General features: G+C 46.4%; 1 protein-coding gene across 2 annotated transcripts in view; it reads right to left on the bottom strand.

Annotated features, from left to right (window-relative positions):
• LOC117399047 (sarcoplasmic/endoplasmic reticulum calcium ATPase 1) overlaps positions 1–15,788 on the bottom strand; it is a 55,616-nt gene extending 39,828 nt beyond the window's left edge. For both annotated transcript variants that reach the window (XM_059012476.1, XM_059012475.1), the window contains exons 1-4: positions 15,566–15,788; positions 4,944–4,961; positions 3,825–3,907; positions 369–473 (exon numbers count right to left, since the gene is read on the bottom strand). In XM_059012476.1, the coding sequence (XP_058868459.1) occupies positions 369–473; positions 3,825–3,907; positions 4,944–4,961; positions 15,566–15,683 (324 nt within the window). In that variant the 5' untranslated portion in view covers positions 15,684–15,788. The remainder of the gene's footprint in view (positions 1–368; positions 474–3,824; positions 3,908–4,943; positions 4,962–15,565) is intronic.
• Between the last annotated feature and the right edge of the window lie 6,919 nt (positions 15,789–22,707).

The following is a 22,707-nucleotide window of genomic DNA, read 5'->3' as shown; positions in this document are numbered from 1 at the left end:
TTCAGTTACTTCCTGGTCCGTGACGTCATCACACCTCACCACTGCAAGCCATCCTGTCACACTTCTGTATCAGTTAATACGTCCAGTCGACCCTGTCTCGTATATCAATTCTATTATTTACTTAATTTCTGAGGTAAGGATGTGGTTTTATAAGTGACCACTAGGGGGAGTGCAACTGTAATTTCCCTCCCTCCTGCCCTCCATCCCTCTCTCCTCCTCCTCCTCCGTCCCTCCCTCCTCCCCCTTCCTCCCCCTCACTCCCTTCTCCCTCCCTCCCTCTCCTCCTCCTCCCCCTCCGTACCTCCCTCCCCCTCACTCCCTTCTCCCTCACTCCCTCTCTCCCCCTCCCTCCCTCCCTCCTCTCTCACCTGCCACACCCCGACGATGGCGTTGGCAATGAGAATCAGCAGGATGACGAAGGGCTCCACGAAGGCCGTGACGGTCTCCTCACCTTCCTCAAACAAGGCCAGGACCTGGGGTGAGAGAAGCAGAGGATGAGTGTGTGAGAGAGAGGGGGGAGAGAGTGAGGGGGGAGGGGGGAGTTTGAGAGAGGGTGAAGGGAAGTGTGTGACAGAGAGGGGGAGATGAGAGAGAGAAGAGAGAGGAAAGAAAGTTCCCCTCCAGTGAATCTCTTTCTTTCTCATTCTCTCTCTCTCTCTCATTGACAAGTGGAAAAAACAACAGAGGCCTTTGCACTTCAAAACACAAAACAGCTTCAGTCAGACCCCAGAGGAACCTGAGACAGGGTCAAGCAGACACGCATTTCAGCTCTAGTGCCTTCACCAGTGTTATGAATATTCTTCTGCTTGAATCAGTTTCTTCATCTCTAGAGTTTCTGATTGAGTGTTAAAGTTCTGGGTGATGAAGGCACTAGAGCCCAAACGCTGGTCTGCTTGACTCAGTTTAGTTTCAGAAAAGCTGATGAAGGCACTAGAGCCCAAACGCTGGTCTGCTTGACTCAGTTTAGTTTCAGAAAAGCTGATGAAGGCACTAGAGCCCAAACGCTGGTCTGCTTGACTCAGTTTAGTTTCAGTAACACTGATGAAGGCACTAGAGCCCAAACGCTGGTCTGCTTGAGTCAGTTTAGTTTCAGTAATGCTGATGAAGGCACTAGAGCCCAAACGCTGGTCTGCTTGACTCAGTTTAGTTTCAGTAACGCTGATGAAGGCACTAGAGCCCAAACGCTGGTCTGCTTGACTCAGTTTAGTTTCAATAACGCTGATGAAGGCACTAGAGCCCAAACGCTGGTCTGCTTGACTCAGTTTAGTTTCAGTAACGCTGATGAAGGCACTAGAGCCCAAACGCTGGTCTGCTTGACTCAGTTTAGTTTCAGAAACGCTGATGAAGGCACTAGAGCCCAAACGCTGGTCTGCTTGACTCAGTTTAGTTTCAATAATGCTGATGAAGGCACTAGAGCCCAAACGCTTGTCTGCTTGACTCAGTTTAGTTTCAGAAACGCTGATGAAGGCACTAGAGCCCAAACGCTTGTCTGCTTGACTCAGTTTAGTTTCAGAAACGCTGATGAAGGCACTAGAGCCCAAACGCTGGTCTGCTTGACTCAGTTTAGTTTCAGTAACGCTGATGAAGGCACTAGAGCCCAAACGCTTGTCTGCTTGACTCAGTTTAGTTTCAGTAACGCTGATGAAGGCACTAGAGCCCAAACGCTGGTCTGCTTGACAGTTCAGTTTCAATAACACTGATGAAGGCACTAGAGCCCAGAAGATTTGTTTAGATTGCTGGACGAGGTGTTTGGTTTAAACATGTATTTTAAAATGTTAAATTGCTTGTCTGTATTTGTTTTAATGAGTCTGGTTGTATCAAGGCTGTCTGGATTGCAGAGGCTGGTGTTCCTGTTTCTTTGCTTGTAGGAGTCAAACACTGTTTCTCTTTGTGTTTTATTTCTGTATTTAGTTCTCATTGTTATAAAGCCTGTAACTGTTTCCCAAAGGTTGGCTCCACGATTATTTTAAGTGCATAAACATAAAAATAATTTAGCATTTGGTGTGACCAAAGCTGCTTGTGGCTATGCATAATCTGTTTTGCAAATTAAATATCGTAGAGTTGTATATTGTGGGATTACCCCAGTCTAACCTCCTGTCCCAGGCTATTATACTGGTGGGATACATTTTATATATTTTGTGTGTTTTGTTATTGTTTGAACTATTTACACAGGGCGAGGCAATCTACACACAGGCAGAGGGCAGGCGTGAACCCGGGACCTCTCACACTAAAGCATAGCGCCGATACCGCTGTACAAAAGAGCCGGCTCCTTTGCAAGGAGCGTATATCGGGCTTATGTCTTCGTGTGTGATTACGTCACCTACCAGCCCTGCTGCTGCCTTCCATCACACACATGTGTTCTATATTTATATATATATATATATATATATATATATATATATATATATATATATATATATATATATATATATATATATATATTTGTTTTTATTATTCCACTCAGTCTCCCTTCCTGGAACATGAAGTTGCGGAGTGGCACCTAATTTATGACCATTGCATTGCATCTAACATTGTGCATTTCATTGTGCATTTCATTGTGCATTTCTCCCCTGGTGGTACTGCTGGAAATATTTAGCATTAAAGTTGTTTGTCAGCCTTATTTTTATTGCTCTTCTTGTAACCGTTGCCAACAATTCTTTTTAACCTGTGACATTAACACATATCTTTTTATTGTGATCTGTTTACTTGGTGTTTAGCATTTATTTGATCAGGGCTTGAATGGGAAACCAAAGATCTGTTTACAAAATCAAATTGGGTATTCAGAGCTCCTCTTTGCTCCTGGTTAAACTAAGGGGTGGCATAGTCTAGATGTTAGCTCTAGACTTGGCACTACACTTAGTTTCTTCTAGTTTTGTTCGGCTTCTGATGGTGGGGTTTCACTCGGGTGAGAGAGAGGTAGAGAAGACTATATTTCACTCTATAGTGAGCCCATCTTCTTTCTGCTGCTCTGAAGTAGCTTCTTGAAGGATCCCAGGGTGTCAGCTTCAACAACATTACTGGGGAGTTGGTTCCAGACCCTCACAATTCTCTGTGTAAAAAAGTGCCTCCTATTTTCTGTTCTGAATGCCCCTTTATCTAATCTCCATTTGTGACCCCTGGTCCTTGTTTCTTTTTTCAGGTCAAAAAAGGCCCCTGGGTCGACATTGTCTATACCTTTTAGGATTCTGAATGCTTGAATCAGATCACTGCTTAGTCTTCTTTGTTCAAGACTGAATAGATTCAATTCTTTGAGCCTGTCTGCATACGACATGCCATTCTAGTCGCTCTTCTTTGCACTCTTTCTAGAGCAGCAATATCCTTTTTGTAACGAGGTGACCAGAACTGAACACAATATTCTAGGTGAGATAGAGGAGCAGGGAGGAGAGGGGGGTGGGTAGAGGAGCAGGGAGGAGGGGGGGTGAGTAGAGGAGCAGGGAGGAGAGAGGGGGGTGGGTAGAGGAGCAGGGAGGAGAGAGGGGGGTGGGTAGAGGAGCAGGGAGGAGAGAGGGGGGCATGTACATCTGATCTTTAGAACAGGTGCCATCTTTTCAAATCTAGCCGGAATGCTCCTGAAATAGAAACAACTTCTACTGGCAACAACTGCGACGCTGAGAAAAACAGAATGTCCTTGAATTAACACAATGACAATGACCTTACACACAGCACACACATTACATATTCAAGTGCGCAGACTGAAACTCAGGTCTGAATCATTGCTGGAGCCACAGTCCAGTAAAATATATAAAACTGCGGCTATTGAAACTTAGGGGGACTGTCTGAATTATACACACACTTATAGTTTTGTCCATTTGGGACGCACTTACAAAGGAGATGCAGGCTGCAAGAAGCAGGATTCTGACCAGCAAGTCTTCAAACTGCTCGACAACCAGCTCCCAGATTGTCTTTCCTGAAGAGAGAGAGCGAGAGAGAGTATTCAGCAAAGGGGGGTATAACCTCCAGAGCACACACATCTACCCCCCCCCCGAAAGCAACACGCGGCCTGCTTAACACTTCCATGCATTCAATATTTAAAATAGCTTTATAGGGTGGCGAAAATGGCATCGGCTCCTATGAGGCGGTCCTGCATTCGCTGGCTGGTCTTGCATATGTCCCGTGCATATAAATATATATAAAGACTAGAAGAGAGGGTTTGAATCTGTCCTCATATGAGGTCGCCACGCCTGAAACTTGGGGTTAATGATCTTAATGTGTAAACCTGGGTTTGTGTATTTGAATGTCTTCATGGGTTTAGTCCACGGTTTAATGTGTCAGCGTTAGGCAGCAATGAGAGTTCTGTATCTCCTGCACTGTGTGGGCAGTCAGGGGTGAGACAGGGGTAGAGAGAGTGAGCTCTGAGTTATTGAGAGAGTGAGCTCTGAGTTATTGACAGAGTGAGCTTTGAGTTATTGAGAGAGTGAGCTCTGAGTTATTGACAGAGTGAGCTCTGAGTTATTGAGAGAGTGAGTTCTGAGTTATTGAGAGAGTGAGCTCTGAGTTATTGACAGAGTGAGCTCTGAGTTATTGAGAGAGTGAGCTCTGAGTTATTGACAGAGTGAGCTCTGAGTTATTGAGAGAGTGAGCTCTGAGTTATTGACAGAGTGAGCTCTGAGTTATTGACAGAGTGAGCTCTGAGTCATTGCAAGCTCTGAGAAAGTTGCAATTTTTATAATAAGTGGGGTTAGGGATTATAAATCCCTATTACTTTTTTATTTCTTTACTTTTCAAAGAAATCATCATCATCATCATCATCATCATCATCATCATTATTATTATTATTATTATTATTATTATTATTATTATTATTATTATTATTATTATTATTATTATTATGTTGTACCAAAAACACTTGTTTTTGTTCTTATAAGTTTTGTTATTTCTTACAAAGTTCAAACTAGTTAAAAAAATTAATTCATAAAAAAATAAATAAATACATTAGAACGTACCTTCTTCAGCCGGGAGCTCTGTCCATTGGAAGAACCGAGAAACAGAGGGAGGGAGAAAGGAGAGGAGAGGAGAGGGGGAAGAGGAAGGAGAGGGGGAGAGAAGGGGAGAGAGAGGAAGGAGAGAGGGAGAGAGAGGAAGGAGAGAGGGAGAGAGAGAGGAAGGAGAGAGGGAGAGAGGAAGGAGAGGGGGAGAGAAGGGGAGAGAGGAAGGAGAGAGGGAGAGAGGAAGGAGAGGGGGAGAGAGAAATAGTGATTAAAAACATTACAGTGAATTCAGTTTCATTCAGAAATAACTTCTAAGTTAATATATTATAAGTTCTCTTCATTCTAATATTATAAATTCTCCCCAGCTCTCTCAGTGTGTTTTTTTGTTTTGTAAAATTGACCTGATTTTCGCTCCTTTCAAAGTTTCAAGTTAAGATTGAAAGAAACGTGGCCCCTGGTTACACCCACTCAACCCCAGAGCATATCGGGGTCACACCTCCACAAACATTATAATAATGAATTGTATGGTTATGCTAAATATGTGTGAATTGGAAAATGAAACTGTTATCCCTGGTGGTAATAAGCTGGAGAGACAGAGAGATGTTTTGACTTGTTTTTTAAAACCACTTGTTCCTCTAAGTGGCATTACGTTTCAATAAGGAGAGCCCTTTGCCAATCAGCAGTGTTGTGGGGTTCGGGTTCGGGTTCGAGTTTGTCCCTGTTGGTTTGAAGGTGTTCTATTTGCTGCAGGATGGAATAATGGACTGACTCTGATTCGGTCTGTGAAAGAATATGTGCATTAAGAAACTGCGAAAACTGACTTGGAACTTTGCAAAGCAATAATAATCCCAGAAGATAATACACTTGAATATGTTCAGACTTTTAAGTTTGATTATTGCTGTGAGCTTATTCAAGAAAAGGTCAGTGGGTCAACAGCCCTATTATATATATATACATATATATATACAGTGGAGTGTAAATGTATCAGAACAGCCCATTGCTTCTGAAGTTTTGATTTGTTGTGCATATGAAATCAATCAAAAGGCCACATGTGCAATTCATTTAAAATAGTAAGAGAAAAGGAACACAGAGCCAGCATGGATAAAATGCAGGAGACTTTTTAGAAGTTGTTTAAGATGCCTGATTAAAGCACAAAGTGGGTCATGTATCAATGTAAAGTAGCGCTCTGTCGCGACACAAATTTGACCCCTTCCCGAATGTATTAACTGGCCCAATTAAATGTAAACTGCCACATTTAAATGCTAAAATGCTGCTGCGCTGGTGTTCTGAACCCCTCAAAATGGTCTATTGGTAGCACAGATTAACAGACTAATCTGAAAAATAGCACCTCCCCTCCAAATGGGCTACCTCAATTGAACAATAGGTAGGTCGTTTGGAGAGGCAATGACACGTGTTGACGAAGGGCCTCAGTCACAGCTGTAAAGTGTTCTGCAGCACTAAACCCCTTTACTGCGTGCCTTGTACACCTGCTGTATTCACTAACCAGTGGCAGGCAACCTAGCATGGAAAAAAGCATGCGGAAAAAGTACTGCGTTCAAGTCATTTAAATAATGTATGCAAATTACATCACAAAATACCGCGAGGGAGGTATTTGATATGCAAACCATATTCACTTAAGGGCGCTAACTTTACTAGGTGCCTCAGCATGTGTTAAAAGTACCGCTTATTGAAACCAGGCGGCGCCACAGAACCAGCAGAAGAGCTTGTGGCGGAGTGTCCCGCCCCTATGTATTTATTTATTATTATTTATATTATTGTTTGCGGCGCAGATAAAAGCGCCGCGTCTTTTGTTATTTGTTATTGTTTTATATATTTAAAAACCCTGTGAGGATGCATGACTGATCAGCTACTGATTATTTAACGAGCTGACAGTCACGCATCCTTACCAAACTCGTGCAGACTGTGGCCGAGGGGTAATAAGATAATTAACAGCTAGTTTACCCCTCGGCCAGAGTATAAGAACCTGCAGCTGTCCGTGCTGCGAGGCGAGTGTACAGAGGAGAGTACGGGAGAACACGGGAGAGCGAGCGAAAAACAATTGCTATATTTAAAATATACTTGTTTCTGTTTATTTGTTTTGCCATCGCGCCTTTTTGTTTTGTGTTTTGTTGTTTGTTTAAATCTTTTGTTTTGTTTATTTAGTTAATAAAAATCCAGCTGACCGCCGTTGCATTCAGTTTCACCCGCCCATCCATTGTTTTGGTTCAGTTACTTCCTGCAAGCCATCCTGCCACATATGGTGTCAGCAGTGGGATAAAACAACGCCTCCAACAGTCGGACCAGGAAGGAAAAGGACGTTTTTTGGGGTTTTTTTTCAAAAAGTTTTTTTTGTGTGTTTTGGGGGGAAAAAAATGCAACCGCAGCAACAGCAGGAGGATGGCTGGGAGGTGTACATTGTGAACCTCGTGGCGGAGTTGTGCCCTGGCTGTGGGGCATATGGGCACACGGTGGCCATATGCCCCACGCAATACGAAGAGGTGGAGCGCGAGCACCCAGCGCCCAGAAGGGGGGAGCCTGTGCATCCAGCGTCCAGAAGGGGGGAGCCCGTGCATCCAGCGCCCAGAAGGGGGGAGCCATTGCTGCCGTCTCCAGCGCCAGAGGGAGAGGAGCCATTGCTGCCATCTCCAACGCCAGAGGGAGAGGAGCCCTCGTCACTGTTTCCAGCACCAGGAGCAGAGCAGCAGGAGCTGCCTCTGCCTCTGCCACCTCCACCAGCAGAGGGTGAATGCCTGCTGGTTCCGTCTCAACCGCCATGGGAGAACAGCTTGCCGCTCCCAGCTCCACCAGCAGAGGGTGAATTCCTGCTAGTTCCGCCTCAACCGGCGTGGGAGGACTGCTTGCCCCTCCCACCTCCACCAGCAGAGGGTGAATTCCTGCTAGTTCTGCCTCAACCGCCGTGGGAGGACTGCTTGCCCCTCCCACCTCCACCAGCAGAGGGTGAATTCCTGCTGGTTCCGCCTCAACCGGCGTGGGAGGTTTGCTTGCCCCTCCCACCTCCACCAGCAGAGGGTGAATACCTGCTGGTTCCACATCCACCGTCATGGGAAGGACTGCTCCTGCCCTGCCTCGCACCACCCAAGGATGCCTGCTTCGCACCGCCCAAGGATGCCTGCTTCGCACCGCCCAAGGATGCCTGCTTCGCATCGCCTGGGGCTGCCTGTTGCTCCGCATCGCCTGGGGCTGCCTGTTGCTCCGCATCGCTTGGGGCTGCCTGTTGCTCCTCATCGCCTGGGGCTGCCTGTTGCTTCGCATCGCCTGGGGTTGCCTGTTGCTCCGCATCGCCTGGGACTGCCTATTGCTCCGCATCGAGAAGTGGAGCTCCCGCTGCCGCCTCCATGGCCAGGGGCTCCCCTCCCGAGTTCGCCTTCCGAGGGTCCGCTGCTGCTGCCGTCGCCTCCCGAGGGTCCGCTGTGGCTGCCGTTGCCTGCTGAAGGTCTGCAGCTGCTGCCGTCGCCTCCCGAGGGTCCTGTTTTGCCTGGGGTCGCTACCAGTCCTGCCATGCGGCAGGAAATACTGTGGCTGGAGCCCCATGAAGGGCAGCTGCCAGCCATGAAGAAGGGGGGGGAGGTCGGGAGACCAGCTCCCCCCGCAGCAATTTCGTTGCAGGAGAAAGGGTGGCTGGAGCCCCACGGAAGGGAGCTGCCGGCCATGAAGAAGGGGGGGCAGGTTTGGAGACCACCCCCAAAATTTTTTTGGCCAGAGGAGCCGGCCTGTGTGCGGGGCATCGGAACGCTATGGCTGTTTGGGTGGGAGGAGGACATCCCACCGTGGCCGCCACCTTTGGTCCGTTGCTGCCCCTGTTCCTGGGCCAGGACTGCTAGCCGGGACTTTGGGGACTAGGAGGGGAGGTGGCCAAAAAGGCCATGTGTGCTGTGCACAAGGGGGGGCATGTGTGGCGGAGTGTCCCGCCCCTATGTATTTATTTATTATTATTTATATTATTGTTTGCGGCGCAGATAAAAGCGCCGCGTCTTTTGTTATTTGTTATTGTTTTATATATTTAAAAACCTTGTGAGGATGCATGACTGATCAGCTACTGATTATTTAACGAGCTGACAGTCACGCATCCTTACTAAACGCGTGCAGACAGGCCGAGGGGTAATAAGATAATTAACAGCTAGTTAACCCCTCGGCCGGAGTACAAGAACCTGCAGCTGTCCGCGCTGCGAGGCGAGTGTACAGAGGAGAGTACGGGAGAACACGGGAGAACGAGCGAAAAACAATTGCTATATTTAAAATATACTTGATTCTGTTTGTTTGGCCAAACAACCAGAAACAAGTACCAATTACATGGTAATTTCAATTGATGTGTCAACATACGTTTTAAAGGTTTACAAAACTCGAAAATGTTGCTGAATTTGTCATTCAAGGTTGTTTTTAAAAAATCTATTTTGTCTGCCTGTTGCACTTTTTTGCAGCTAAACAGACAATTTTAAACGTCTTAAGAACATAAGAACATAAGAAAGTTTACAAACGAGAGGAGGCCATTCAGCCCATCTTGCTCATTTGGTTGTTAGTAGCTTATTGATCCCAGAATCTCATCAAGCAGCTTCTTGAAGGATCCCAGGGTGTCAGCTTCAACAACATTGTTGAAAACATTGTCTTGTTTCCAGCAGAAGTTTATTACATTTTTAAAGATTGTTTCAATAGCAAATCGAGTTAGAAATGTACATTTTATTGAGTTGACTCAGAAGCTAGACTAAATGTTAAAATGTTTCAGCCTTGATTTTTGGGTGATGTTCTTGATGAACTATCATGATAACACATTTTAGGCATCAGTAGAATATCATGTAAATAGATTTTCTTTAAAAAAATAAAATGTCGGTTTCATGACATGCCGTGAAATTCGCTGTTTTTAAAAAAAATATATTTTATTATCATTCGTGAATTTATTTTAAAAATACAGTGAATTTTCCTGGCCCCTATATGACTGCTGTCATAATGCTCTTTCCTATCAGCTGCTTTCTGACTTCTTTTTTGTGCCCAAATAAGGGCGTCTGGTTTTCTGTGTTTTCGCTGCGTTTAACTACTTTCCTTTTCAAATGACTGTGAGCACTGTTTAATGTATTTGGGTTTCTGAATTCAAACTGAGAAATGTTTTAATTGTGAAACTAATTCGTAAAGGACAGGCGAACAGTCGGACGAAAACACAGAAAAACCAGAAGCCCTGATGCGTGTGTGTAACTCGACACGGAGGAGAGGGAGATCGTCTCTCGGGGAAAATTAGAGGTACAGCAGCAAAAATCTAAAGATCAGTCTATTCATTTCCCCGAGAAACGCTGTACAATACTGCCTGATCCGCTCAAAAAGGCACTACCATACGGGGGAGGCACTGTATTGGTTACGACACTGACGCTGCTGTTCTGACTTCATTTGCAAATGAGCCCCATCTGCAATTTGCCCATGTAGGGCCGGATTAATCTATACACAAATTACGCTATAGCGTCGGGCCCCCAGCAGAACTGGGGCCCCCGCGAGGTCTCCATTCGTTTGGGACATTTTACAAAAGCTTCATGTGGGCGGACGGGCCCACACACACAGGAAGAGAGGCGCACAGAAGCTTGCTTTTGGTTGATTTTGTTCTTTTATGACGGCTATGCATTCCTTCTCGATTACAGCATACCTGCTCTCTGAGTCTCTCACGCAAGCAGCTTCCTGCTCATGTACCAAATGCCCCACGCCCTCTACCTCCTGGGAGAGATCCGTCCCTAGTCCTACATCAGAGGCATCAGTCTGCAGGATGAAATGTATGAATCATTCTCATTTATTCATTTATTTCAGTTTTAGGGCCACTTTAAAAACCTGTCCTGTCTGAAATGTGCACAGTATGCCTCTTTACATTATAGAAAATTCCCTTTTTCATTTGGGAGTTGGAATTTTACAAAAAAAAGACGGGTAAAGGTAAACGTGTACATTGCGGGAGGCTGAAGGAAATTCAAATGAGGATGTCTGCAGCCGACAAGAAGGGTTTCAGTCCACAGTGTTTGTTTCTGTCGCTATAAAAGAAAACCCAAAAAGAAGTAAAAGACGTGAAACTCATTCCCTTCTTTTTGTTAAACTGGTCCGTTGAAGGAGGTTTGGAAAAAAATACAAAACATTGTTTTTGTTTTGATAGATATATATATATATATATATAATATTCTGCTGCTATTGTATATATTAGCTGCTGGACTTTCTGGTAAACTAACAAAACCACTGACCCATTAACCTCAGTGGATGTTATATTATGCACTTTTATACTTTACTGCCTGGGACTGACGCTTTTGTTTTTGTCTGTAATCCATATTGCATCATTTTGTGTTCTATGTTCCGATTGATGTTTGAATGTTAATTAAAATGATCATTAACAACAGTGAGATTTAATTATTATTATTACTTATTTATTTATATAGCAGACACCCTTACCCAGGGTAGATAAAAAAATACATATCAAGAATTACAGTACAATTAAGAGCAAGATACAAAATACAATGACTTCAGTCCTAATAAGAGCAAATACAAAACACAGTGCGATTTGATATCGGGGCAATTCAAGAGCAGATAACAGTGTTGATAGTTACATCAGGGTTAGATACGAGTGCAGGTGAAATACAAGATACTACAGATTGTGTTTAGTGCAGGATTAAATACAGTAAAATAGGGAGCAGATAAGTGCAAGTTAAAGTGCATTAAAGTCAGAGTGCTCTATAGTCCAGAAGGGAAGAGTTGAGTTTTACAGGTGTTGTCTTGAGGAGGCGCCAGAAGGTGGTCAGGGACTGGGCAGTCCTGATATCTGTAGGAAGGTCATTCCACCACTGCAGGGCGAGGGTGGAGAAGGAGCGGGCTCTGGAGGCAGGGGAGCATAGAGGAGGAAACAGCCAGTCTTCTAGTGCAGGAGGAGCGGAGAGGTCGAGTGGGGGTGTAGGGAGAGATGAGGGTCTTTAGGTAGCTGGGTGCAGTCTGGTCAATTATCACTCGCATGTGATTTCTGTCATATGGTAATAAAGGCATACACAGTTTAACAAGCCTCATGCCCAGTTAAGATCAGCAAAGAAAAAAGCCTGCATAACGTGTTCAGATAAGTTATCTAATTCAATTTGAAGACGCGTCCTCATTATTATTGATTGGTACTGAAAAAAAGATGTAAATTGAAAATAAAATAAGTTAGGAAATATCATCTGCAATTAACAGGTTCCTACAACGTCGTGTACGATGTACTCACCTATTTCAAACTTTGCATATGATTCGTATCAAATTAGCTTTATCCTGGGCTCGTTTGTATCCGACTATCTCATAGGGAGCTCAAAGCATCCCACGAACACTTATGAGTGAATCTCAACAGGGCTGACGCACCATCCTGTAGTGAATGAACTACCCTTAAGAGTGTAGAAAATGGGGCTCCCGAGTGGCGCATCCAGTAAAGGCGCTCCTCGCAGGATGTGCCCTATAGCCTGGAGATCGCTGGTTCGAATCCAGGCACAGCTGACCATGACCGAGAGTTCCTAGGGGGCGGCGCACAATTGGCTGAGCGCTGCCTGGGTAGGGAGGGCTTAGGTCGGCAGGGGAATCCACGGCTCACCGCGCATCAGCGACCCCTGTGGCCGATAGGGCGCCTGTGGCTCTGCAGCGGAGCCGCCAGATCTGTGTTGTCCTCCGGCACTATAGGTCTGGTGGCATTGCTGTGGATCTGCAGTGCGAAAAATGACGGCTTGGAAGGAGCACGTTTCGGAGGACGCGGGTTCCAGCCTCCGTTTCCCGAGTCGGCGGGGGGATTGCGAGCGGTGAGCCGGGGATACAGATACAGAGTGTAGAAAATATAAACCGTGTTCACAGCGCTGTATTGGGGCGTAACCCAATGACACACTGATGACGTTTCTCACATTTTGATATGGCAGCTAAACAATCAGGAGAATATATATTGTAGCGATCTCCGTTAACGCAGGCAGGCGCATCCCACAGGGCGAGGCAATCCACACACAGATGGAGGGCAGGCGCGAACCCAGGACTTCTCACACTAAAGCATAGTGCTGATACCGCTGTACAAAAGAGCCGGCTCCCTTGCAAGGAGCGTATATCGGGCTTATGTCTTCGTGTGTGATTACGTCACCTACCAGCCCTGCTGCTGCCTTCCCCCGTGCACGCTACAATATTTTCCCCTCCATAATGAATTATAAAGTGCAACGGCAATTGCATTGAATATAAAAGCTTAAAAATGCAATTCTCAAGCCTGCAAAACATAAAAGTGCCTAATTTTTGGTTTGAAAAAATGAATAGTTACCATGTTCAGGCATGATGGAAAATATTGTACAGGGACCTTCTTTTTTTATTTTTTTGTGCAAACTCCGAACATGTATTTAAGAAAAATAAACCCGTGCTCAGTTCTTCTCAGTGCTGTGAGATAGAGGGCTGGAAATGTCCGCCCCGCACTCCGCTCCATATACAACTTGTCAAAAATGTCATGATACATGCAGGGCGAATTTAAGGCCAGTATAAACTCAGCGCTATGGTCTTAATGTCGTTGCAAACGCTTGATACATGTCCCCCAATGTGGTCTAACATTTTCACACACGAGTGCCTATTGTTTCTATATCAACGATTACTGAGGGGAAATTGAAATTCTCACAGGTAGGTATATAAAGGCTATAAATGAGGAATCTGGAGGTGTCAATACATTTGCACACTGCTGTATATTTATATATAGGTCTGAGTTTATCAATTCCTTTTGTTCTTTGTTGAGTGTTTCTAGTGATTGATGAGTATCCTGCTGGGTCTGGATTCTCCTGCGATTCTATAGAAACACAGACCTGTGCCACGCTGCAGGTTCGTGTTCTATAGAAACACAGACCTGTGCCACGCTGCAGGTTCGTGTTCTATAGAAACACAGACCTGTGCCACGCTGCTGGTTCGTGTTCTATAGAAACACAGACCTGTGCCACGCTGCAGGTTCGTGTTCTATAGAAACACAGACCTGTGCCACGCTGCAGGTTCGTGTTCTATAGAAACACAGACCTGTGCCACGCTGCTGGTTTGTATTCTAGAGAAACACAGACCTGTGCCACGCGGCAGGTTCGTATTCTAGAGAAACACAGACCTGTGCCACGCTGCAGGTTTGTATTCTAGAGAAACACAGACCTGTGCCACGCTGCAGGTTCGTATTCTAGAGAAACACAGACCTGTGCCACGCTGCAGGTTTGTATTCTAGAGAAACACAGACCTGTGCCACGCTGCAGGTTCGTATTCTAGAGAAACACAGACCTGTGCCACGCTGCAGGTTCGTGTTCTATAGAAACACAGACCTGTGCCACGCTGCAGGTTCGTATTCTATAGAAACACAGACCTGTGCCACGCTGCAGGTTCGTGTTCTATAGAAACACAGACCTGTGCCACGCTGCAGGTTCGTATTCTAGAGAAACACAGACCTGTGCCACACTGCAGGTTCGTATTCTATAGAAACACAGATCTGTGCCACGCTGCTGGTTCGTATGCAGTGGTTTTTAAATGATCATGCACATCAAGAACTTTCATTTGACCCCCCCCAAAACTAACCACCTCAATCACCCCAAGACTTGCTTTACCATGCTTTCACTGCACTTTACTAGGCTTTCACTGTGGGATAGTTTACGATGGTTTATTTTTTAATGTGTTTTACCATACCTCTCTGTGCTTACAATGCTTGCCTATGCTATACCATGTTTTCACTGTGCTTTATTACACTTTGCTATGCTTTTACTATGAGAAACTTTTATAAGGGCTCCCTCTTTCCCTATCCTCTAACCCTCTCCCCCTCTCTCCTCTCTTCTCTTCCCTCTCCCCTCTCTCCTCTCCTCTCATCTCTCCCCTCTCCTCTCTCCTCTCTTCTCTTCACTCTCCCCTCTCTCCTCTCCCTTCTCTTCTCCCCCCTCTTGCCTCTTCCCTCTCCCCTCTCTCCCCTCTCCTCTCATCTCTCCCCTCTCCTCTCCCCTCTCTACTCTTCCATCTCCCCTCTCTCCTCTCCCTTCTCTTCTCCCCCCTCTTCCCTCTCCCCTCTCCCCTCTCTCCCCTCTCCTCTCCCCTCTCCCCTCTCCTCTCCCCTCTCTACTCTTCCATCTCCCCTCTCTCCTCTCCTCTCTCGTGTCTCCTCTCCCCTTTCTCTCCTCTCGCCCCTTTCCTCTCTCCTCACTTCTCCCCTTTCTCCCCTCTCTCCCCTCTCCTCTCATCTCTCCCCTCTCCTCTCCCCTCTCTACTCTTCCATCTCCCCTCTCTCCTCTCCTCTCTCATGTCTCCTCTCCCCTTTCTCTCCTCTCGCCCCTTTCCTCTCTCCTCGCTCCTCCCCTTTCTCCCCTCTCTCCCCTCTCCTCTCCCCTCTCCTCTCTCCTCTCCCCTCTCTACTCTTCCATCTCCCCTCTCTCCTCTCCTCTCTCGTGTCTCCTCTCCCCTTTCTCTCCTCTCGCCCCTTTCCTCTCTCCTCGCTTCTCCCCTTTCTCCCCTCTCTCTCCTCTCATCTCTCCCCTCTCCTCTCTCCTCTCCCCTCTCTACTCTTCCATCTCCCCTCTCTCCTCTTCTCTCTCGTGTCTCCTCTCCCCTTTCTCTCCTCTCGCCCCTTTCCTCTCTCCTCGCTTCTCCCCTTTCTCCCCTCTCTCTCCTCTCTCCTGACTCACCATTTGGTCCATATTTCTCCATATTCTTCTTGACTTGTTCGGTAGTGAGCCCTGCCTTCTCATTCACTCCAAAGTAGGCGAGACATTCCTCCACCGTTTTGCTGTGTCCGTTGTCCATGGTTGTATCTTGAACGATCTCACTCTCTCTTGTTTTAGTCGCCCAAACAACCCACCCAAACTACAACTGCCTCCCTGTCCTCTTACAAGCCTGGAGTAAGGATCCCGAGCCCTACAAGGCGCTATATATACCCTACAGGGGGGGAAAAGAGGCTGGCCCCCTCCCACACACACCCTCATTGGCTAGGGGGTCACCTGTGACCTCACACAACTAATTATATCTTAAAAGGAGTTTATTTTTGTGCCAAGTCAGGGAAAACTGGCAGAGTCTGAGTGAAAGGTGAAGTCTGTCGCGGAGAGAGAGGGAGGGGCGGGGGGGGGGGGGAGGGGGGGAGTACAGGTTGACCCTGTCACTCAAACACAGTGTTCAGTTTGTTGAAATCGTGAGTAGCAGCTAACCCCCCGTGTGTCTCACTTACAACAGCCCTATGAACAGATCTGTTACTCCATGAACTTTATTAAGAGAGCTGCCACTGTCAACAGAAAATATAATAGAGGGGAGAGAGAGGGGGAGAGGAGAGAAGGGGGGAGAGGAGAGGAGAGGAGAGAGAGAAGAGGAGAGAGGGTGGAGAGAGCAGAGGAGAGAGGGGGAGAGAGCAGAGGAGAGGGGAGAGGAGAGAAGGGGGAGAGGAGAGGAGAGAAGAGAGAGAGGGGAGAGGAGAGAGAGGAGAGGAGAGAGGGGAGAGAGCAGAGGAGGGGAGAAGAGAGAGGGCAGGGAGGGGAGGGGAGAGAGGAGAGGAGAGAGGAGAGGAGGGGAGAGAAGAGGAGAGGAGAGGAGAGAGGGGGGAGAGAGCAGAGGAGAGAGGGGAGAGGAGAGAGAGAGGAGGAGGGAGAGAGGGCAGAGGGGAGAGGGAGAAGGGAGAAGGAGAGGGAGAGGAGAGAGAGGAAGGGGAGTGGGGAGAAGGGATATACATCATGTATATAATATCGTATAGAGTGCTATATGATATAGAGAGGATATTGAATGATCATTTTTATTCACCGCAGGAGGATGTCCCAGTAAATCACAAGCCTGACAGGGTCAGTGATTTAAGTAAGGACATACTCCTAAGGACAAGGATACATTCAAAACTAGTCCCGGTAAGCATGTTATCCACTCATGTTATCCACTCATGTTATCCCACTCATCAAAACATAAGAAGAACATAAGAACGTTTACAAACGAGAGGAGGCCCCATTCAGCCCATCTTGCTTGTTTGGTTGTTAGTAGCTTATTGATCCCAGATCTCATCAAGCAGCTTCTTGAAGGATCCCAGGGTGTCAGCTTCAACAACATTACTGGGGAGTTGGTTCCAGACCCTCACAATTCTCTGTGTAAAAAAGTGCCTCCTATTTTCTGTTCTGAATGCCCCTTTATCTAATCTCCATTTGTGGCCCCTGCTCCTTGTTTCTTTTTTCAAGTCGAAAAAGTCCCTTAGGTCAACATTTATGTTACCCCCACTCATGTTATCCACTCATGTTATCCACTCATGTTATCCACTCATGTTATCCACTCATGTTACCCCCACCCATTTACCCCACTTGTGTTATCCTCCTATTCTGTTATAACAAAAATGTACCCCATGATAGATATTCCCACTCTTGTGGTATAAAAGCTGATATCCACCACTGTTGAGTGGTCAGAGTGGCTTTGTCACCATTGGACATTGTCACCACTCTGACCTATAAAAGCATTGTAAAGCACAGAGGCATATTAAAAAACAAACCGTGATGAACTAACCCTTATAAATGTGTCCCACAGTAAAAGCACAGTGTATTAAGGGCAGGCAGCAGTGTGGAGTAGTGGTTAGGGCTCTGGACTCTTGACCGGAGGGTCGTGGGTTCAATCCCCAGTGGGGGACACTGCTGTTGTACCCTTGAGCAAGGTACTTTACCTAGATTGCTCCAGTAAAAACCCAACTGTATAAAAGGGTAATTGTATGTAAAAATAATGTGATATCTGTATAATGTATAATGTGATACCTTCTAACAATTGTAAGTCGCCCTGGATAAGGGTGTCTGCTAAGAAATAAATAATAATAATAATTAATGCAAAAGTACTGTGCTGAACGCCCAAACGCTGGTCTGCTTGACTCCTTTTAGTTTCAATAACGCTGATGAAGGCACTAGAGCCCAAACGCTGGTCTGCTTGACTCCTTTTAGTTTCAGTAACACTGATGAAGGCACTAGAGCCCAAACGCTGGTCTGCTTGACTCAGTTTAGTTTCAAGCACACTGATGAAGGCACTGGAGCCCAAACGCTGGTCTGCTTGACTCAGTTTAGTTTCAGTAACACTGATGAAGGCTTGTCTGTTGCTTGACTCTCTCAGTTTATTTTCTCCCTGTGCAGAGTGTCTGATTGAGTGTTTTGAAGTTCTGTTCTTTCTCAGTTTCTCAGTTTCCTTCAGGTTGACCTCTCATGAAGACACGGTTATTTCAAGCTGTGGCTGTTTGGAAAAACCTATTATAAGAACCAGTCCAACGTGTCAAATGCACAGTGAGTCTATTAGCAATCTCCTGACTTGCTCAATAGAGATTATAGTGTTATATAGTGTGGTCCCGCCAGCATTGCCCTGTGTACAGTACAGTACAGCACAGCGAGGCGCACAGCAGGCAATGTCAGCGCACTACATTACAACTTTATATAGACACCATGTTGGGTAGCTGCTGTAGTTCTGTACAGGGTTTTATATTATTGTTATATAGTGTGGTCCCGTCAGCATTGCCCTGTGTGTAGTACAGCACAGAGAGGCTCTACCCAACTTTATATAGACACCATGTTGGGTAGCTGCTGTAGTTCTGTACAGGGTTTTATATTATTGTTATATAGTGTGGTCCTGCCAGCATTGGCCTGTGTGCAGTACAGTACAGCTGTATCCACTGGTAAAAGCACAGCACGGTGCAGTAAAGCACAGAGAAGGTTATGGCTAACACACAGTAAAGTACAAGGGGCTGTGTTGAAATGGACATTCAGAGAGACAGATGGACAGACAGCTGTAGCCCCTGCTAGTGACAGACACTGGAGCCTGGGTCCGTGTGTGTGTGGGGGGGGGGGGGGGGGTCAGGAGCGGCAGTCACTCACACAGCCTATGACTTTGTTGTTGATCTCATTTATTTTTAAATTAAGTTTAACACGACATACAAACTTAGAAACACTAATAAACACTTTAACTCAATGACAAATGTTCCCACTACATCTTTCTCAGTATCTTCAGCCTAAATTCAATGACGACACTGAGAAAGACTTCTCGTGCAAACATTTGTCATTGAATCAAAACTTAATTTTTTGTATCATCTCTCTATAAGAAGAAAAGTAAGTAATTGATAAACTGAAAACTATATACATATTGTAGCAGAGCTGAGTGTGTGTGTCTGTGTGTGTGTTGTGTGTTTGTGTGTCAGTGTGTGTGTGTGTCTGTGCTTGTGTCTGTGTGCGTGTGTCAGTGTGTGTGTGTCTGTGTGGTGTTAATAAAGTTGAATTGGTTAATTGTGTAAATGTTTAATTGTAAATTAGGAAAGTGTGGAATGTCTTCATTATAAATTAGGAGTGGCGAGGTGTTCATTTAATTATTGTGTATCAATTAACCCTGGACACACCCTATAAACAGGAGACAAAATAATGTTTGTTGGGGGTGTGTGTTATATGTGCTGAGATAACTGTGCTGGGAGGCTGTGTTTACTTAGAAGTGCTTCGTTCAAAACCTTTGTTTTGTTCCTGTGTTTTGGTGTGTGTAGAAGCTCTACACTGCAGCTCTCAGGGTCTGTGTTGTGTGTGGAAGCTCTACACTGCAGCTCTCAGGGTCTGTGTTGTGTGTGTAGAAGCTCTACACTGCAGCTCTCAGGGTCTGTGTTGTGTGTGGAAGCTCTACACTGCAGCTCTCAGGGTCTGTGTTGTGTGTGTAGAAGCTCTACACTGCAGCTCTCAGGGTCTGTGTTGTGTGTGTAGAAGCTCTACACTGCAGCTCTCAGGGTCTGTGTTGTGTGTGGAAGCTCTACACTGCAGCTCTCAGGGTCTGTGTTGTGTGTGGAAGCTACACTGCAGCTCTCAGGGTCTGTGTTGTGTGTGGAAGCTCTACACTGCAGCTCTCAGGGTCTGCGTTGTGTGTGTAGAAGCTCTACACTGCAGCTCTCAGGGTCTGTGTTGTGTGTGTAGAAGCTCTACACTGCAGCTCTCAGGGTCTGTGTTGTGTGTGGAAGCTCTACACTGCAGCTCTCAGGGTCTGTGTTGTGTGTGGAAGCTCTACACTGCAGCTCTCAGGGTCTGCGTTGTGTGTAGAAGCTCTACACTGCAGCTCTCAGGGTCTGTGTTGTGTGTGTGGAAGCTCTACACTGCAGCTCTCAGGGTCTGTGTTGTGTGTGGAAGCTCTACACTGCAGCTCTCAGGGTCTGTGTTGTGTGTGTAGAAGCTCTACACTGCAGCTCTCAGGGTCTGTGTTGTGTGTGGAAGCTCTACACTGCAGCTCTCAGGGTCTGTGTTGTGTGTAGAAGCTCTACACTGCAGCTCTCAGGGTCTGTGTTGTGTGTGTAGAAGCTCTACACTGCAGCTCTCAGGGTCTGTGTTGTGTGTGTAGAAGCTCTACACTGCAGCTCTCAGGGTCTGTGTTGTGTGTGTAGAAGCTCTACACTGCAGCTCTAAGGGTCTGTGTTGTGTGTGTGGAAGCTCTACACTGCAGCTCTCAGGGTCTGTGTTGTGTGTGTAGAAGCTCTACACTGCAGCTCTCAGGGTCTGTGTTGTGTGTGTAGAAGCTCTACACTGCAGCTCTCAGGGTCTGTGTTGTGTGTGTAGAAGCTCTACACTGCAGCTCTCAGGGTCTGTGTTGTGTGTGTAGAAGCTCTACACTGCAGCTCTCAGGGTCTGTGTTGTGTGTGGAAGCTCTACACTGCAGCTCTCAGGGTCTGTGTTGTGTGTGTAGAAGCTCTACACTGCAGCTCTCAGGGTCTGTGTTGTGTGTGTGGAAGCTCTACACTGCAGCTCTCAGGGTCTGTGTTGTGTGTGTAGAAGCTCTACACTGCAGCTCTCAGGGTCTGTGTTGTGTGTGTGGAAGCTCTACACTGCAGCTCTCAGGGTCTGTGTTGTGTGTAGAAGCTCTACACTGCAGCTCTCAGGGTCTGTGTTGTGTGTGTGGAAGCTCTACACTGCAGCTCTCAGGGTCTGTGTTGTGTGTGTGGAAGCTCTACACTGCAGCTCTCAGGGTCTGTGTTGTGTGTGGAAGCTCTACACTGCAGCTCTCAGGGACTGTGTTGTGTGTGGAAGCTCTACACTGCAGCTCTCAGGGTCTGCGTTGTGTGTGTGGAAGCTCTACACTGCAGCTCTCAGGGTCTGTGTTGTGTGTGTAGAAGCTCTACACTGCAGCTCTCAGGGTCTGTGTTGTGTGTGTGGAAGCTCTACACTGCAGCTCTCAGGGTCTGTGTTGTGTGTGTAGAAGCTCTACACTGCAGCTCTCAGGGTCTGTGTTGTGTGTGTAGAAGCTCTACACTGCAGCTCTCAGGGTCTGTGTTGTGTGTGTAGAAGCTCTACACTGCAGCTCTCAGGGTCTGTGTTGTGTGTGGAAGCTACACTGCAGCTCTCAGGGTCTGTGTTGTGTGTGTGGAAGCTCTACACTGCAGCTCTCAGGGTCTGTGTTGTGTGTAGAAGCTCTACACTGCAGCTCTCAGGGTCTGTGTTGTGTGTGTAGAAGCTCTACACTGCAGCTCTAAGGGTCTGTGTTGTGTGTGTAGAAGCTCTACACTGCAGCTCTCAGGGTCTGTGTTGTGTGTGTGGAAGCTCTACACTGCAGCTCTCAGGGTCTGTGTTGTGTGTGGAAGCTCTACACTGCAGCTCTCAGGGTCTGTGTTGTGTGTGGAAGCTCTACACTGCAGCTCTCAGGGTCTGCGTTGTGTGTGGAAGCTCTACACTGCAGCTCTCATGGTCTGTGTTGTGTGTGGAAGCTCTACACTGCAGCTCTCAGGGTCTGTGTTGTGTGTGGAAGCTCTACACTGCAGCTCTCAGGGTCTGTGTTGTGTGTGGAAGCTCTACACTGCAGCTCTCAGGGTCTGTGTTGTGTGTGTAGAAGCTCTACACTGCAGCTCTCAGGGTCTGTGTTGTGTGTGTGGAAGCTCTACACTGCAGCTCTAAGGGTCTGTGTTGTGTGTGTAGAAGCTCTACACTGCAGCTCTCAGGGTCTGTGTTGTGTGTGGAAGCTCTACACTGCAGCTCTCAGGGTCTGCGTTGTGTGTGTAGAAGCTCTACACTGCAGCTCTCAGGGTCTGTGTTGTGTGTGGAAGCTCTACACTGCAGCTCTCAGAGTCTATATACAGTATACACACATATATAGACAGTGTGTTCCAGCTCCCTCAGGGTTCTATACCATAGAGGAATGATGCAACACAACAGGTGATCCGGGTCAAAGGTCAAGCAGTTCCTACTGTTAAAATAGACGGTCACCCTCCCCTCCACTCAAAATTAAATAAACATGGCAGACCTGAAATACTGTACATCAGAAATCAACCAATCACAGTTAAGGGAATGTCATTAGAACACAACTTAGTTTATATATATATATATATATATATATATATATATATATATATATATATATATATATATATATATATATATATATATATATATATATTTTAGCTCAAAGAGCCAGCTGCCCTATTATATATATATAATAACTGGGCATTCCAAAGAGCTCGAACTGTAGGACTTTTTAGTGGTTAACAAAACTGTAGTGGTTTTACTGGTCCTGTCTCTCTCCCTCCCCCTCTCTCAGTGGGAGCAGATAGACCCTAGTGGAGTCTGTTTAAACACTGTGGTTTTACTGGTCCTGTCTCTCTCCCTCCCCATCTCTCAGTGGGAGCAGATAGACCCTAGTGGAGTCTGTTTAAACACTGTGGTTTTACTGGTCCTGTCTCTCTCCCTCCCCATCTCTCAGTGGGAGCAGATAGACCCTAGTGGAGTCTGTTTAAACACTGTGGTTTTACTGGTCCTGTCTCTCTCCCTCCCCCTCTCTCAGTGGGAGCAGATAGACCCTAGTGGAGTCTGTTTAAACACTGTGGTTTTAC

This window comes from Acipenser ruthenus, chromosome 44 (genome assembly GCF_902713425.1).
Source record: "Acipenser ruthenus chromosome 44, fAciRut3.2 maternal haplotype, whole genome shotgun sequence".
NCBI lineage: Eukaryota > Metazoa > Chordata > Actinopteri > Acipenseriformes > Acipenseridae > Acipenser > Acipenser ruthenus.
This window is presented reverse-complemented; position numbering and strand designations above follow the sequence as displayed.